At 44.3% G+C, this 19,481-nt stretch overlaps 1 protein-coding gene across 1 annotated transcript in view; it reads right to left on the minus strand.

Moving 5' to 3' along the window:
- Positions 1 to 620: 620 nt before the first annotated feature.
- LOC124798834 (cytochrome P450 6k1-like) overlaps positions 621 to 19,481 on the minus strand; it is a 60,927-nt gene continuing 42,066 nt past the window's right edge. Inside the window, exons 6-7 of the mRNA XM_047262365.1 lie at positions 8,448 to 8,699; positions 621 to 790 (exon numbers count right to left, since the gene is read on the minus strand). Of these exons, the coding sequence (XP_047118321.1) occupies positions 621 to 790; positions 8,448 to 8,699 (422 nt within the window). The remainder of the gene's footprint in view (positions 791 to 8,447; positions 8,700 to 19,481) is intronic.

A 19,481-nucleotide genomic window follows, 5' to 3' on the forward strand; every position in this document is an offset into this window, starting at 1 on the left:
TGCTTTCAGAAAACAACCTTTCTCTCGCAACAAGAGCATCTTCTGTAAACATTTCAACGCAGCGAACGTATTTTTGACTTTTTGTTTTACAATCGAACGATTATAGAATGACAGCACTAGTAAAAAACACAACACAGCTGTCTTCTCGACTTTCTGCTATGGGATAAGAACAGTAAACGGCGTTTAGTCTGTAAGAGAGGTGCAATCAGAGGACGAAAGTCTACACATCACGATAACACATACCGCTGATCTGTTGTCTGAAGGCCAAGGCTGCCAATGCTTGATACATTCACGCAATGTTGGTATTTATCTAATCGCAACTTTATCATGAATTCACTGGACATTGCACAGCCTGTCTTAGTCTAGTAGGCTACGGGGCTACATGGGGTTCCCCACCTAGACCTCTACCTCTTGATATCAGAGTCAAAGAAGACATTTACCTATTTTTTTTTATTTTCAGTCACAACCATGTACACACAACTGAAGGAGTCGCGCACTGATTCTTGCTGTTCAGACAAATGATAGTTTTTAGAGATTTATTCACGATACACATGTTACACGGCTATAGAGTATACGGTCTTCTCGTAAACGTTTCTGTTAGGACAGTTCATCTTCACTCTTCACACAGATCTCTTCTTCGCTCGAAGGTGAATCCCAGTTGCGGGCATGAACACTATGGTTAGTGGATCGAATTCGATTGGAATTTTAGTCTCATCGCATTTCTGGAATTCAATCTTTGACATCAGATGAGCGAGGCCGATTTTAGACTGCAGGAGGCCCAGTCTCATGCCTGTGAACAGAAAATCGAACATATTGTGTTTCATTATTTTAACGTTTATTCATAGTATGGCAATAACATTGTTTTACATTAAGACTGCTATAGTACGTATAATACGATGGTGAAGACGTTCGTGTTAGCAGCGCAAAACTTTCTCATGCAAGCATGCTTTCAGAGGACACATATTCATAAGAAACCTCGACCGCAGATAAAAAAGTATAACGGAATCACTACACAAGGAAACTAAATTACATAATTTTGTGTGATCGGAGGCTGAGAAACACAATAACAGAATTTCGTTTACAAGACGACCATTGTGTTCCGTAAGGCGGCATACGTAGTTCATGTGGAGCTATGATGTTTGCCGGTGGTTCCCTCCAAGCAAGTGCAGGAATTTTCGAGCATTTACAGCTATTTCACCACTTTCATTGCCACGATCACTCGGTTCATTATCTTGTTCATCACTACTATTCTCACAATAATCGCTGCCCTTACTCTAATTGGGCCGGCCGCTGTGGCCGAGCGGTTCTAGGCGCTTCAGTCCGGAATCGCTCTGCTGCTACGGTCGCAGGTTCGAATCCTGCCTCGGGCATGGATGTGTGTGATGTCCTTAGGTTAGTTATGTTTACGTAGCTATAAGTCTAGGAGACTGATGACCTCAAGTGTTAAGTGACATAGTGCTTAGAGCCATTTGAACCAACTGTAATTGAAAACATAATAAATATCATCACATATTTTCAGTGGAGGTTTGCTCGTAAACTCCATACAATAGTGCTCCTGGCATTGAATGATCTGCGGCTCCACACTCAGTAACGTGGGAGGGGGATGATGTTTTGGTTTGTGGGGCTCTCAATTGTGCAGTCATCAGCGCCCGTACAAAGTCCCAATTGTTACACAATCCAATTTGTTTCACAGTCCAATCTATCCACTGTTAAAAATGATGATGATGATAATTAAATGATGAGGACAACACAAACACCCAGTCCCCGGGCAGAGAATATCCCGAACCCGGCCGGGAATCGAACCCGGGACCCCGTGATCCAGAGGCAGCAGCTTTTTTTTGTGTTTGGTCGTTGCGGAAGTCACATGACATCCGTTAAAGTTCGTTTGTTGATCCTTCCACTCAGTCTTTTATTACAGAGGCCAACCAGCTCTCTGACCGAACACGCTGAGCTACCGAGCTGCGGACGTAACGTGGGGGAACAACCGCCTGCTAAATTGCGATAGTGACATTAGCTACTGTCAGCGGGAGTTTCGAGACTACTAAAGAACTCACGTCAATGGTAACAACCTATGACGCAAAACAGAGAGAAATGTATTGTCGTGTGTCCCTTGGATCTGTTTCTCGTGCAACAAGCAAAGTACACTCGCAGATCTAAATGTACCATCTACAGGCTGTTACAAAAAGGTACGGCCAAACTTTCAGGAAACATTTCTCACACACAAATAAAGAAAAGACGTTATGTGGACATGTGTCCGGAAACGCTTAATTTCCATGTTAGAGCTCATTTTACTTTCGTCAGTATGTGAAAATTTACAATTTTATCATCAGAATCGATTCTGATGATCAAATTGTAAATTTTCACAATCAACATGTGTGGGCTGACGAGAATCCGCACGAAATTGTGCAATCACGTCATAAACACAGATTTTCTGTGAACGTTTGGGCAGGCATTGTTAGTGATGTCTTGACTGGGCCCTATGTTCTTCCACCTACGCTCAATTGAGCACGTTATCATGATTTCATACGGGATACTCTACCTGTGCTGCTAGAACATGTGCCTTTACAAGTACGACACAACATGCGGTTCATGCACGATGGAGCTCCTGCACATTTCAGTCGAAGTGTTCGTACGCTTCTCAACAACAGATTCGGTGACCGATGCATTGGTAGAGGCGGACCAATTCCATGGGCTCCACGCTCTCCTGACCTCAACCCTCTTGACTTTCATTTATGGGGGCATTTGAAAGCTCTTGTCTACGCAACCCCGCTACCAAATGTAGAGACTCTTCGTGCTCGTATTGTGGACGGCTGTGATACAATACGCCATTCTCCAGGGCTGCATCAGCGCATCAGGGATTCGATGAGACGGAGGGTGGATGCATGTATCCTCGCTAACGGAGGACATTTTGAACATTTCCTGTAACAGAGTGTTTGAAGTCATGCTGGTACGTTCTGTTGCTGTGTGTTTCCATTCCATGATTAATGTGATTTGAAGAGAAGTAATAAAATGAGCTCTATCATGGAAAGTAAGCGTTCCCGGACACATGTCAACATAACATCTTTTCTTTATTTGTGTGTGAGGAATGTTTCCTGAAAGTTTGGTCGTACCTTTTTGTAACACCCTGTGTAGATCGTTTCACTTATCATCTTTCATTCGTTATAATGACATGTCGTGAGTATCTGCACTAGTTTGTAACACTGTATAAAAATATTTATAGCTGAAAACCGTTGTACCAGAATTTCTTGGGCGTTTTATACAGAAATTAGTGCTTGGTGCCTGTTAACGTATATTGAACTGATAGACCATTTAATCTTCTTTTTGATATGCGCTGATGTAAGAGATAAAATCTACAACCCTGTAACTAAACATATTTGTTGGTTACAACATTCTACATGTACCATTACCATGAGCTCGAAATTATAATTTCTTTAATAGCAACTATAAAATATAGCAATTCTAGCGCTGACAAACGTATGTGAAATGGACAAAGTATAAAATTTACATAAGGGTAATGCATAAATAGACAGGCTAGGGAGCTGCGTACCTGTTTTTCGTCAGTCAAGGACCAAAGACGAACTTTCACGACCTGTTGTATTCAAACAATCCTCATGCACTTAAATTAAAAGCTTAAAATAGTGGGATACGAGCCACGTTTGCATCACGCAACACGGCCAGGTTAATTACACAACGTGTCTCGGAGAGCTGAAACACGACTCAAATATTATGGCAGGCACAAATGTTGTTTCACAAGTAAGACAAACGAGGCGAGAAGACTCTTTACTTCCAAAGACTGATGGTAGCAGCAGAAATGCTACTCTCGAGAAACAATGAAAAAGTTGCTGCTGGGGATTCCTCTGAAAAGGTTATGGTTAGGAGCGACAAGATTTGGGGACAACACGAGGCAGTGCGAGTTCAGTACGGTACAAGAACAACAAACCAGAAATCAACAAGCTTCAGTGTTACCGGTAACCAACATCATGTGCAGAAGTTGACATCTCACAAGCCACTCTGTGCACTGTAGACGTCGTGAAGCTGTAGGCACGTATACTGTAAAGATCCGAGTTTCATGGCATCTGTTGCATCTTCATGTATCACTATACATTCAGCGATACCTATGCGAACGATGTTCGACAAAAAATGGTCAGACCAGCCACATAAAGCGGAGGGAATTCTGCTCAGATGTTCCTCCTTTGTTCTTCTGTTAGGCGGTGAGAAACCTCTCGATTGGTGCTGCCAAGTGTTTGATTGTGATCCGTCGATCACTTGGAATGAGAGTGTCCACACGTTCCAACATTGGAGGAGTCACAGCTGTGTGCGGTCGGCTGGCACGTTAGAGATAGGACAGGTCTGCGTGACCTTATTGCGACGATGACAGACGCCTCGCTGAAAGATTCACCGTGAATATTATTCACTCCCAGGCCTCCACAGATATTCTGCACGCACCTACGGATGTCTGCTATGCTCTGATTTTCCGCCAAAAAACTCCACGACGGCACTTTGAAGGCCACATATAGCGCTGTCACCTATCGAAACTTCATGAAACTACAGGGAATGAAGCGGGAATATTCTCCATGTCCCACAACAGATCCCGCAATTTTTCAACCGAAATTGCCCGAAAAAAATATGTTGCATCACTTATTGTGCGCTCCTCGTAGGTAAACATACGACATGCCCATTGTAGTCTATGTACCATGTACAATCTTGACGACCTCGCTGAATGATGTATCTTTCACACACACATTGAGCTGATATTGCATAATTTGAAATGGAGATTTTTAATACTACGTACACACAGATCTATCCCCCGCCCCCCCCTCCCCACAAACACACACACAAATTCTGTAAGTCCCTCCAGATCCTTGAGCGCCATGCACTCCACCTCGCCTTCCATATGTGCCACCCATCCCCCACGCAGATCCTCTACAATCTGATTCCTTTCCTCCATCTCCTCCTATTCCTCGAAGATATCCGCGTACTCTACATCTCCTGCCACCTTGATCCCCCTCATCCCCTGGTTGCTCCTCTTCACTCCTACCCCCGCCCTCTGCCTCGCCTTCACCATTGTGTCCCCCCTACCCTCCATCTCTACACCCTTCATCTCCTTTCCCAAGGTGGCTTCCATCGACTCCCTCTCCTGGATGATGTCCTCTCTCCCTCCATTTATCCCTCCTATCAGCTCTGATCCTCACCTCTGCGTCCCTTCCTCTGTTCTTTTCCCAGGCTCCCTCTGCCCCCCCCCCCTTCCATACTGTTTTTTCCCCACCTAACCTCTCTCTGCCTCCCTTCTCTCCCCCGAGTCCTTTTGCATTCCCCTCCTCTTCCTTTCCCCACTCCCTCTCGTGTCTGCCCTGCCCCCCCCCCCTCTTATGAGTCCTCTCCCTCCGTCAATTGCCCCCCCTCTCCACGTTTTTCCTCTCCACCCCCTTTTTTCCCCTCATCTGTCCAGGTCCCCCACCCATCTGCCCTTGGCAATGTTTCCAGTGAGTGTTAAGTGTTGTGCGTCTTTTCCAAAGTATTGCGAGCGGAAATCATACTGTCACTGGGTGTGATTTTTATATCTCTTGCGAACAGAAACCAGATGGTTGCTGTGTTTTTTTAATTGTCTGTCTACTATTTTACCTGTCTGCTTCCTGTGTATTTTATTAGCATCGCCAACCCTTTGTTTTATGTTTTCACTTTCCACAATTTTCCGCCGTTTTACAATTTAAGTCACCATTTCATCGCCTGCTTTTATTGTTCTTCTTCTTATGTTTTAAAAATTCTGTAGGTTGAAGAGCGGTGTACTAAGCTGCTGCCAGCCCGCCCCCTTAGGAGGGAATCGAAAATCAATAAGGAAAAAAAACAGACTTATATCTGTAATCGTTTGTTCATTCTTCGTTATTATTTTGTGAATTATCCCACTTGCTGTTAATGTATGTGTTGTGTCAAGCTGTAAATTTGTAAATATTGTCTAAATTGTAATTATAATATTATCTGAAAATATTGCATGTTCCCTTTTTAAAAGCAGTTGATTTATCCACTACTGGCTTGCTAGGCCTATTGTGAAATTTGTATGTGAGGGAAAGACTAAAGGAGGAACCAGTACAGGACAGGATAGAAAAATCAAGACTGCAGTGGTATGGACACATGAAGAGAATGGATGAGGGAAGAATTCCAAAGAGGATGTTTGATCTGCAACTGGAGGGGAAGAGGCCCAGAGGAAGACCAAGAGATAGATGGGTGAAGGGAGTGAAGGAATGTGTGATGAGAAGAGGAGAGAACTGGACGAAGTTGGAAGAGGGGGAATGGTGGAAAGACAGAACACGATGGAGAGGCTTGTGTTCCCGACAGACCCAGCCAGTTGCTGGAAACTGTCCAAGATGATGATGATGATGATCTGAAAATATTATTCTGTACATACTGTAATTTGATGGCCCAGTTGGAAATACATTTTATCTATGTAAAATGTTGTCAAGATTGGGGAAATATCGTTGCTGAAACAAAAGAATAGGGGTTGCCGTGTCGGAAGGAAGACGTGTGAGTGTTGGAGACGAGCTTTGTGGAAATTTTAATTTGATTGTGAGAAAATTTGGTAACGAATTTGAGCTTGGACTGTGATTAGTTTCGAAGGTAGTTTCTCAGGGATCTTTTGGTTGTACTTGGCTAACTAAGTGAAGACGAAGTGGAGGCTGTGGAATGCTAATGTCCTAGAAGGCATGAGGGTTACTGCTGTATTGAATCTGAAGATTATTGAAAGATTACGCTATGATTTGCTCTGTGTGTGTGTGGGGGGGGGGGGGGGAGGGGGTTTAACAAGTATGAATTACTGATAAACATGTATAAATTAGATGATGAATTGTATCTAAATATCGTTTATTCTTCAGGGCCCTGTTAAGATAAGAGATTTTAAACAACACACGTTTGTGTGCACGGCAAAGTGAAGTTTAAACTGAAAGAAGCTGACCGACTGTATAAGCCATACACACATTTTACGTGTTCCGTCTGTGTATGTGTGTGTGTGCCTGTGTACATGTGTTTGTGTGTGTATGTGTGTGTACGTGTTCCTATATGCAATAAAAAAGCTGTGCATATTCAGAAAAAATAAACTTGGAATGGGCGTATACTGTTGATTGCATTAATAGTTTTCTGCTCTAACTGGACATGAAACTTGAGTCATAGCATCGGCCCGTGATTGCTGAACCTTCCAGCACGTCGCAAACTGTCGAACAGTGGGCACTCAGCGCAGAACTTCATCACGCTGAATTTTAATTTACTATTTACTGATATAGAACTTTGACGGTACGCTGTTACCAAGATCGTCCGCTTTGTCTTAGAGTAGTGGAAGTCGCAGTTGTGTTACAGTATCAGTTTGGCTACGTCCTGCAGTGACATGTTTTCTTTGACATCTCTCTCGTCTTTTTGATGAAACTCAGCGGTGACAGTGCTGTTATTGGGAACGTTCTGAGTAACTACTGAAGCTGAATCAGACTCAAAGCCAGTAAAAGGATAAAAAGATTTTTACTTTTGAGAAAGAACATGGTAGAAGTGCAGTACCGTCTGGGCGGTTATTTTGTCTACTTAGTCATCTGAATGAAATCTTTACTTATATGTTATTTCACAACTGTGACATGTTATTCGAATATCTGATTATGTGGTCATGATTTATAGAGAGCGTAAGCATTTGTGAGTACAGGCTCCGCTTACGTCTGGCAAGTGGGAAGTGAAACTAGATTTTTTGTAGAACATGTGTTTAGTGCAGGACGACGTTGCTTTTAACAATCATATACTGTTCTGCACGATTTATTTTATACAACAACAGGCTAATATGAGAAGGCCTTACTTCAATTGTCATAACAAACTACACAGGTTCGTTCGGAGGCGAGACAAAATATCACTGCTTTAGAACATCTTGGCTTCGAGCAGATATTCTAGTTCCTGAAGCCGAAGGTGTGCAGCCAAGAATACTAACTTATTCTGTGTCTTTGGACCTCTTGTTTCCAGATACGATATGTTCGTCAGTCACATTATTTTACTATCGAATGTGTCCGCCCCGATAGCTGAGTGGTCAGTGTGACGGATTGCTGTCCTACATGCCCGGGTTCGATTCCCGGCTGGATCGGTGATTTTCTCCGCTCAGGGACTTGGTGTTGTGTTGTCTTCATCATCATTGCATCCCCATCCGACGCGCAGGTCGCCCAATGTGGCGTCGAATGTAATAAGACCTGCGCCAAGGTGGCCGGACCTGCCCCCCAAAGGGCCTCCCGGCCATTGACGCCAAACACTTATTTCCACTATCGAATGTGCAACCCAAAAAATTGCACAAAATTTCCGATAGATTTTAAAACTTCACAAGTGTGACTAAATCAACGAATTTTCCTCTGGGAAAAACCTTAAACTAAACTTCTGCGGTTTTTCCGGTGATTTTGACAAAACATACAAAGGAGATGGAGGGCATTAAGACTTACCTACGCAATTGCGTGGCCCCTCACCGAACGGCAGGTACACGTACGGGTGCCTCTTGGTCTTCTCCTCCTCTGAGAAGCGCTCGGGGTCAAAACGCTCCGGGTCAGGGAAGTACCTGGGGTCGTGGTGCAGTGCGTAGTTGGGAACGATGACCGCCATGTCGTTGTCAATCACCACCTTGCTACCCGGGATCTGGTACGGGCGGGTGGTCTTCCTTGGGAGGAACGCCACCGGCGGATACTTCCTCAAGGTTTCTGTAACAAAAAAAACCAATGACGTTGAGAAACTAGCTGACTGATTCATACTGAATATACGAATAGAGAGAAGCAGTAAATGTACTTCTGCAGAGTGCCACAGTCTTGAAGGAATACACTCCGCCATGATTGTTAAAAGTTTCGTGTGCTACAATTGGCCAATTTTTGTTGAAATATCTTTCTCAAGTGCCAACTGCAATCAGATTTCCTAAAAATCTGACGTGTTTTAGGAAATCCAGTCTCCTTATTACAAACACTAAATCTATATACCAATAATAAAACAGTAAAGTCTGTCTGTTTGAACACGCTGATCTCCAAAACTACTAGACGAATTTTCATAGGGTTTTCAAAGACAACTGGGGCAACGTATAGGCTTCATTTCATCAAAATCAGAATACGAAAAAAGACTCTTGATCTAAAGTTTTATCTCAAACCGTCGTGTTTGTCTGTTACTCTATTTGAAAACGCCAATCTCCAAAACTGAACACGCTAATCAAGATAACTAATTTTCGTGGAGCGTACCTTTGGGACATGTAGAGCGTTTCTTTATCAAAATAGGATCACAATAACAAAGGAGGACGTGATCTAAAGTTTTAGAAGTCTACTCGCCTTAGTACTTCGGATGTTTGGCTTACTAGTCAGTGAAAAGTATTTTCGAAAGTTTATGTCAGTGACAGAATGAAGCACCGCAGTTTCATCTTACCAAAGACAAACTAATGCTGAATTTACTTGGCTAGGATATAATGATTTACTGATTTCGCTTTCTGTATAAAAAACTTAACGAAACTGCTTTGCTCTTTTCGATATGTTCCATTCATATTTGACTTCTTGCCTAGGAAAAATGAATTTATTGACAAAGTGATCCTATAAGAGGTCCGTTTTTACCAGTTGAGGCACGGAAACTTAAAAAGCGACGCTGTGCGAAGGTCGTTCTTTAACTTCCGGAGCGAAGCACGGGCGTATAATCAGTACAGCGTGTAGCTAAGAAACCTAATATAATTAACATTTTGAAGGACCTTAAAATCTATGATCCCTGCGGAAGGGTCCTGAAAATATTTTAAATGAAAAAACTGATTCTTTTTCATTTATTGTGATTTCATTCCATACGGACTATGGGGTGGACTGTTAGCATTGCAGTTAACCCCCTCTGAACACAAAGGATAGTTAACATAAACGCAAGACGAAAAACAGCGAATTAATAGGTGGGATATTTATAAAAGATGAACATAATGAGAGTTTCACACAAAACAGGCTTGATTTACTTCGTCTTTTAAAATCAAAACGGGAAAACTAAAAGGTAAAATTAAAACAATACAGAGTGCGTTTAAAACATGCTGTAAAAGTAAGACACTGCGCCTGATGTGTAGTATCGATAGAGAAGGAAAAAATGGAAATGATTAGTACGGGGTGTCTGTTTCGGTATAATACCAAGTGGGGGGGGAGGGGGGGGGGGGGAAGGGTGAGGACGGCACGGAAGGAAGATAGATTAGAATGTAAAGTCCCGTCGACAACACGGTCATTAGGGACGAGAAGGAAAGAGGGCTAGGGGGAGCGGAGATCTGATGAGATGGGATGGGTGGATGGAATTGCAGTTCGCAGGGTGGGTAAAGGAATATCAGTATGGTTGAGGGGGGCAGCATAAATTTCTTTGGGAGAGGATATGGGGAGTGGGGAGATACAGGGTTGGTGGAATGTGTATAGGCTCAGCAGGGTTCTAGGAATGGAAACTGTATGGGAGACAACAGGATTATTGGAGCCCAGTTTGCGGCGCTGCAGATTGTTATGTGGTGCTCGTTGTGAGTGAGGAGAGTTGGGAAATACATGAGATGGTAAAGTTTACAAGATGGGGAAGGTAAATGGATCTAAAAAGCGAGGTAGAGTGCTCGGCGCTCAAGGACTTTGACGGACTGATAGAAACTATGTTGAGTGGATATCCATGCGACGTTTCCGTTGGAGGGTACAGGTCAGATCTCGCACGTGGAAGGTTAGTGGAATGACGTAATCCCCAAGTTCAGCTAGTTAGTAGGTTTACTATTTTTAGTCTATTAGAAGCTTTTTGCTAGTGGTGTTTCCATGTCAGTTGCCGGTCGAGGATTAGTCCAAGATATTTTAGTGTAATAGTTAATTGAATAAGACTATTGTAAGTTGTAAGGCAGAAGTCATGGAGGCGGCAGCTGCGGGTGGTTCTTCCATTTATTATGGCTTGGGTAAGAACATCATGTTTGCCATAGGAGGTATTTTCAAAACTTCACTCATGTTTTAAGTGGGCAGGATTGAAAGCTTACTTTCTAAGGTAATGTATCAGGGGACATGCAAGTAATTTCAAGTACTATTTTTAAATCAGACTGTGTTCACGTAATATTACGTTTTGGTCACAATGGTTTTCATTTAAAGGTCTGCACATTTTTTGCCGACTACGTATCTCATCTTAGAAGGTTAATTAAATTCACACCGTAGCGGTTTATCTGTCTGCCCTCTGTGCTTAGAACGTGTAACCTCTATGGACATTATCTCTGCAACGACCAAAGTCTCTCCTATACGTGTATAAGAATGAGTATGTCGGTGTTTGTTGGAGTTTACCCTGCGCAGTCAGTGTCTATGTTAGTTTTCTGTTTTAGCTGTTCCTGTAATCGGAGCAAGTTTAATTCTGAAACTTACGTCAAACTTCTTTTCTGCTTAAATTGTTCTGCGTGTGGAATGTGTGTCCGTAGTTTCACAAGATGATGTATACAGGGGCATGAGTTCTTATGTACACGACGAAAGTGTCAGAAGTAATATTATCCTATGATGACTGAGAGTGTTTACTCTTTTCTCTCTTTCGCACTTTTATATTTGTGTGTTCTTCCACGTTCCCAAATTTTAAGTAAAAAGATATTTTGTGTCTGATTGTAGTTTCCACTTTGTAAAGGCATTTCCACTAAAATTGGTCAGTCGTAAAAAATAACATTTTTGACAATCAAGGCGAAATATACTCCTTCAAGAGACAAAAAAGACAGGAAATAACGAAGGTTTTAATGCGATTATCAAATATACTTTAAAAATGCTGTAATATTGCTCAAAAATATTCACTGTTTTTTGTGGATTTATTTATTGTTTCTTGTCATGACGCGTTTCCACGCTACGCCATCATCTGGTGACCTGATAAATAAGAAAATGTTCTTTCTACATACGGTAGATGTTACAAGAGTCTTATAATGGTCATTACAATAAACAACAGTAAAGAATAATAAAATACGAACCTCCGGTACATACCATAGGGTACATATGAACATCACGACTCTGACGTACCAGTCGTGTATCGTCAATTGATGCTTAAACTTCATCGTTTAAAAAGCTAAATGCCAACAAGAAACTTAACAGTCATAAGGCTAGAACTGTAGTGTCAAACCAAACCCTCTGTCCTGCAGAAGAAACATGGCGCACTCTAGAGGTTCGTTGGAGTACCAATATACGTACCGAGTGCACAACTTTGCGTGGCTTACGTGAAAGGTACTGGCCAAGTAAACGACTTAACATTCACCTAAAACCCTTGACATCACGCAGTGGTCCACAATCCGGATCACTGACAATTTTTACAAGGAATTAACCGAACAACATTACAGAATAAATTGTCTGTATTCATTACAAATAATCGTAAGAGAGTCCGCCCCTGGTAGCTGAGTGGCGGTTAGCTACCTCAAATGGCTCTGAGCAGTATGGGACTTAACATGTGAGGTCATCAGTCCCCTAGAACGTAGAACTACTTAAACCTAACTAGCCTAAGGACATCACACACATCCAGGCCCGAGTCAGGATTCGAACCTGCGACCGTAGCGGTCACGCGGTTCCAGACTGAAGCGCCTAGAACCGCTCGGCCACACTGGCCGGCGGTTAGCTACCGCCTAAAAAAAAAAAAAAAAAAAAAAAAAAAGAAAAAAACTGTGTGAACTGATCAGCGAACAACCTGAACGGGTGTCATGAGATGTCCGATGTCCGCCCCGAACATATACAACGAACAAAATAGAACATTATGAGATAAGCCGGCACAATAGCTCAGCACTGAGTAAAGGAATCAACGATCAACCTGAATGGATGTCTTGTGACGTCCGCCCAGACCGAACGCAACGAACAATACCGAACAAAATGGAAGAAAAAAAAAGTTGTCAGCGCGACGGAATGTCATACCTAACGACCCGGGTTCGATTCCCGGCTGGGTCGGAGATTTTCTCCGCTCAGGGACTGAGTGTTGTGTTGTCCTTAATATCATGATTTCGTCCCCATAGACACGCAAGTCGCCGAAGTGGCGTCAACTCGAAGGACTTGCACCAGACAAACGGTCTACACGACGTAAAAGAAAAAGTTGCGGAAATCGATTACAAAATCGCATACACCTTAGGCGATAACTTGTTTGTCTAATTTACAGATATGTATTTTAAGAGGACGCCACGTCTTCTTCTGCAGCGCAAGACGATTCGGTTTGACACTACAGTTCTAGCCTTATGCCTGTTACGATACGATATGCATGTCCGAAGGAATATTACATCGTAATTCGGAATAACGTAGGCACTGCAATATCATATTTATCCACCGACACCGGGGAGACGACTTTCAAGTAAAATGTCTCCCCTGTATGGAAATGTAAACGAATACATTTCTGACAATTAACAATCTAGCAGAATAGACCTTTAAAGTATGTTGGACAGGTGTGAAAACACCAAAAATCACTGTACTGTTATGTTTTCCGTTTGGAACGCAGTGTACAAAGATATGATCCCGTCTTGAGCAGGAAAACATCGGCAGTTTATTTAGCTAAGTGCCGCTGTATGTTCCATCACGAATCACTCAAGGAGACACAATTGTGCACCTCGGCAGATGAGTAGACGGCGTACCACAACAACAATTGTCCTACTGCTTTGATTTAGGTCTTATATATGGTTTAGAGACCAACGGCCTTGCCCCAGTAGTAATACCGGTTCCCGTCAGATCACCGAAGTTAAGCGCTGTCGGGCTGGTGTAGTACTTGGATGGATGGATCATCCGTTCTGCCGAGCGCTGTTGGCAAGCGGGTTGCACTCAGCCCTTGTGAGGCAAACTGAGGAGCTGCTTGATTGAGAAGTAGCTGCTCCGGTCTCGGAAACTGACATAAGGCCGGGAGAACGGTGTGCTGACCACATGGCGCTCCATATGCGCAACCAGTGACGCCTATGAGCTGAGGATGACACGGCGGCCGGTCGGTCCCGTTGGGCCTTCATGGCCTGTTCAGGAGGAATTTAGTATTATGTATCGTTTAGATGTACCATCAAAGACCTATCTATATTTATATTTACATATATACTTCGCAAACGGAGGGTATCCTATACCACTACCAATCATTCCGTTACCTGTTCCACTGTAAACGGAAAGAGGGTAAAACGACCGTGGCCACCGTACGAGCTCTGCTTTCTCTTATCTTACCTTTGCACTCCTTACGCGAGATATACAGTGCGTCCATAATTAAAGTTCCAGTTTCAAAACGCTGCAGGAAGAGAACCATTGCTCAGAATGACGTCAATTTTAAATACCATATTATAGACGCAGGCAGAAACATCTTGAGAAAAAATAACGAAAATTTTACCAACAGATGGCGGTGTAAGCCTCAGAATATGCACACCAACAGTCGCGTCCGCAGCTCGTGGTATAGTGGCTAGCGTTGCTGTCTCTGGATCACAGGGCCCCGGGTTCGATTCCCGGCCGGGTTGGGGATTTCTCTGCCCGGCGACTGGGTGTTTGTGTTGTCCTCATCATTTCATCATCATCATCATCATCATTCGTGACCGTAGCTAATTTGGATTGTGAAAAAATTGGGACCTTTGTACGGACGCTGATGACCGTGCAGTTGAGCGCCCCACAAACCAAATATCATCATCATCATCACCAACAAATGCGCGGCACACGGCTGTTCCTCAGTTAGCGTCCGGGATGCCTAACCTGACTGTCACCATGAAGGGTCGGGCACTGCAGATAAAGCTATTTTACACAAACGGTGACCGTGGTCCAGCAGCTCTGCAGAAAGTCGCGGATCTCAAGGGTATGAAAAAAAGGATTGGTTCAAACTGCAAAGGGGCTGAAGAAATTGATTACAAAATTCGAAAAGACAGGTTGTTTTGGAGTGCAATGTGGCAGAGGGAGGAAAGCAGTTGATCCGACGTCTGTCGAAGAAGAAGCCGCAGCGTTGCAGGAGTCGAGCGGTGCCGTGTAAAGCTGCAGTGCCCGGGGAATTTTCCGAACGCTGGACGTGCCTGCCAGCACAATGCATAAAATCTTACGAAACATCCTGCATTTCTATCCGTACCGAATCATCAATGTTCAAGAGTTGCATCCTGCTTGCATGCCAGCAGAACTAGCGTTCACTCTGGAATTTCTCCCTTGTATAGAAGTGGGTAATGAATGGCCAAGGTACATTTTGTGGACAGACAAAGCCCATTTCCATCTCCATCGACATGTCAATACGCTGAAATCCAGAATATGGGCAACGGAAAATCTGCATGCTCATTAACCGCTACCACATCATTCTGCATAGGTGACTGTGTGCTGCACGTTGACGGCATCGTTTATCGTCGGGCCGTATTCTTTCGAGCAGATGAGTCGTGCGGGTCCTGTTAGCTGTACCATCACTGGAAAATATTATGAAAGTCTTTTGTGCACTAACCCTGCAACAAAGTGAATGTGTGGGTAGGATCATCTTAATGCAAGACGGCGCTCCTTCACACATTGTACACCCAGTGAAACGGCTGCTGCACGAGCATTGGGAAATTCTATAATTATCAGCAATCATTTCCCTACAGTCTGGCCGTTCAGGTCTTAATCCGTCTGACTTGTAACTGTGGGGTATCTGGAAGGTATTGTGTTGGGTGATCCAATTACATACTTAGCTGAATTAAAGGCACGCATTGCGCAACGCATTCTGAACTTGATCCCCGAGATATTCCGATCTGTCGTGGAACATTGTTCTTCTCGATTTCAACTTGACACCATCTTCTGTGGGTCTTTGTCCCACTTCAACGCGGGGTCGGCCTAGTTACTATGGATTTGGCGGTGTTAGTGTCAGAGGGTGGCCAGATGCCCTTCCAACCGCCACCCCGTGACCCCCGGGACGGAATAAGTGTACCCCGGCTGTCTGTGTCTACTGTAAGCCATGAAATAATGCGAACGTTTTCTAATGCCTGCAAGTCGTATAACTGAGGCGGGACGTGGGGACCAGCCCAGTATTCACCTAGTGAGGTGTGGAAAGCCGCCTATAAACCACATCTCGTCGTTAATCAGCTATGCGGATTCGATCCGGGGCCGACGCGGCTACCCGAGTCCAGGAAGCAGTGCATTAGTGCCCTCGGCTAAGCCGGCGGGTGGACAACATATTGAACATGTCTAGCGAAATTTAGAAAGCAATATTATTCTGCTTTTCATGGGGTTTTGGTTTAGGCACAATTAAAATCCTATTTTTCCCATCTGATTGGGTACGACCCTGCCGTGATTGACGGTAGCAGTGCCGCAACTGTCGACTGCCGAACTTGGGCATTCATGCCCATTAAATAGTACTGATGACGTAATGTGCAACTCAAACGATAATCGTCATATTCCCCCTGTTTCAATAATATGCTGTTCAAATTTGACGTCATTCTGAGCAGTGATTCTCTTTCTATAGCGTTTTGAAACTGAAACTTTAATTACGGACATTCTGTATGTTAGCAACAGTGGGATTGTTCTGCTTCCGTAGCAAATTCCGGGGGCAAATACCAGTTCTCTAAACTTTCTTAATAATATTTCGCGAAAGAACGACATTTTCCCTCCAGAGGTTCCCATTTGCGGTTACGGAGCGTGTCCGTAATATTCGCCTGTTGATCGGATCTACCACTAACAAATCTAGCGGGACACCTCTAGATTTCATCTGTCTCTTCCTGTAATTGAGCCAGAGGGGATCCAAAAACACTCTAGGAGTACTCAAGAATGGGTAGCAATAGTGTCCTCCACACGGTTTCCTTCGTATATGAACTAAACTTTACCAGAATTCTCTCTATAAACCGAAGTCAATAATTCGGCTTCCCTGCAACCCACCTTAGGTTTCCTGTCACTTTGCAGTATTACGCCTAGATATTTAAACGACACGACTATGTAAAGCTGCAAAACAAAACAGACAAACATTGCAGATTGCTTCTCACCCTATCCGTTAGGTCGTTTATGTATATAGAGAACAACACTAATACTGTATTCGAACATTACACGATTGTTTTTCCCACTCATACGCATTAACTTACATTTTTACACATTTAGAGCAAGCAGTTATTCCTCACACCAGAAATTCTAAGTCATCGTGCATCCTACTACAGTTACTTAGTGATGACACTTTCTCGCACACTGCAGTGGCTTGGTCATCCTCCTATCGGCGCTGCTGCCGGAAGGAGGTTATTTTAACTCGGCTGCGTATTGGGCACTGCCTTTTTAGCCATCGTCATTTGATAAGTGGCTTTTGCACCACTTTGTTCACATGGCACCCAAGTTTTAACTGGCCGCCACTCCCTGATGAAATGCCCATTTTTTAACCGTTTACGTTCCCGCTTAGGTTTGTCGTCTGATTTATCGGCCGTTTAAGCAAAAGACGCGCAGGCTTTCCACCGCATTTTACCTTTTATCCGTCAAAGCAAAGTGGTGAAGACCATTTAATTTTTATTTTTGGACCTGCGTTTCTGTATGGTATCTTTTTTAGTCCTTTTCCCACGCTTGTTTCTAGCTGTCTTCTGTCAATTGGGAATGGTGCCATAATACGATAAACTTGCTGATACGAAAAAGCGTATGCGGCCTGAAGATGGCAAAATGAATAGCCGAAACTGGTAGCGTTCGAAATAAAATAATCTGAAGTGTACGGCTGCTGATAAAGTTGTTGAATTGAGAAGTACGTACCAGCCGATATCCCCTGGCCGTAACGGACCGACAGAGACCATGACCCTGATCCCGGACTATCACTGCTTCGTCCTCTGATTACGTTGTCATTGGACATAAGTTCTGGAGCAACTTTTACTTGAAATCCCAAATTCTAGACCGTTTAAGTCGGCTACCGTAACAAGAGCCACTACTTTTCCTTTACGAGGCAATGTACTGGATAAAGAAACAATGCGGGATGTACATTGTACAGTCACATTAAAGTAACCGTCCGCCCCCGGTAGGTGAGTGGTCAGCACGACAGAATGTCAATCTTAAGGGCCCGGGTTCGATTCCCGGCTGTGTCAGAGATTTTCTCTGCTCAGGGATTGTGTGTTGTGTTGTCCTAGTCATCATCATTTCATCCCCATCGACACGCAAGTCGCCGAAGTGGCGTCAAATCGAAAGAATTGCACCCGGCGAACGGTCTACCCAACGGGAGGCCCTAGTCGCACGACATTTACGTTAAAGTGACCACCGGTCGAAAGCCTGGATAACCGTCTTCAGCAAAGCAGACCTCTGCGAGACGTACAGGAACACAGTCAGTGAGATTCTGGGAGAACCGACAGGAATATGGAGCCACGTCGACTGCTCTAGGTTTCTCGATTGCCGCGCGGGATTAGCCGAGCGGTCTAGGGCGCTGCAGTCATGGACTGTGCGGCTGGTCCCGGCGGAGGTTCGACTTCTCCCTCGGGCATGGGTGTCTGTTTGTCCTTAGGATAATTTAGGTTAAGTAGTGTGTAAGCTTAGGGACTGATGACCTTAGCAGTCAAGTCCCATAAGATTTCACACACCTTTGAATATTTTTGTTTCTCGATTGAGCATCCATGGTGAGTACTGTCCCATCGAGGTGGTCCCACAGATACTCGGTAGGGCTTAAATCTTGGGAGTTTGGTGGCCAAGGGAATATGGTAAAGTAATCCTGACGCTCTTCGAACCACGCTCGCACAATGGGAGCTGAGTGACACGTTGCATTGTCCTGCTGGTAGATGACATCGTGGGGAGGAAAAACAAACTGCGTGTAGCGGTGGACATCGTTCTCAAGGATAGATGCATACTTGTGTTGATCCACTGTGCCATCCAGAAAGATGAGATCATCCAGAGAATACTGCAAAAACATTCCCCAGACCATTACGCTCCCACCCGGCTGCAAGGTGGTTGCTTTCAGACGTTTCACGCTGTACGAGTCAACGCCCATCTGTCCAATGGAGCAGAAAGCCTGATTCCTCTGAAAAGGCCACCTGTCGCCACTGACTGGACGTCCAGTTGCGGTACTGGAGTGCAAATTGCAGCCTTCGTTGCCGTGAAGAGAAGTCAGTATGGGTGCATGAACCAGGTGCCTTCCGTGGAGGCCCATATGCAGGAATGTTCGCTGAATGGTCGTTGAGATGATACTGTTGGTAGCCTTTTGGTTCATCTGCGCGGTTAGTTGCGCAACAGCTGCACGTGTATTCGCCGTACACATCCCTGCAGCCGTCGTTGGCCCTTGCCATCTAAGGTCCGTGGTCCACCACAGTCGCCACGGAGCTGGTTTCGGATAGCGCCATTTTGTCATTCACTGTGTACTTTAAGCACGGCGGTACACGAACTGTTTACAAACTCAGCCGTTTCAGAAGTGTTTTCATCTTTGGCCTGATCATGCCCGTTTGGAACGTTAGCTAAATCGCTCCTTTTCTGCATTACGACAACCACTTCACTATTTCCCGCTTTCCCCCGACGTGCCTCATGTACTCTCTACTGCTAGTGCTCCCAGCTGCCACCTGTGAGTGGTCATCGCGCATTGGAGTCTAACACAGGTGGTGATCGCATTAATGCGACTGGGCCGTGCAAGAGGTGTACGGACCTCAAGCA

The sequence above is a fragment of the Schistocerca piceifrons genome, chromosome 5 (genome assembly GCF_021461385.2).
Source record: "Schistocerca piceifrons isolate TAMUIC-IGC-003096 chromosome 5, iqSchPice1.1, whole genome shotgun sequence".
Taxonomy (NCBI): Eukaryota; Metazoa; Arthropoda; class Insecta; order Orthoptera; family Acrididae; genus Schistocerca; species Schistocerca piceifrons.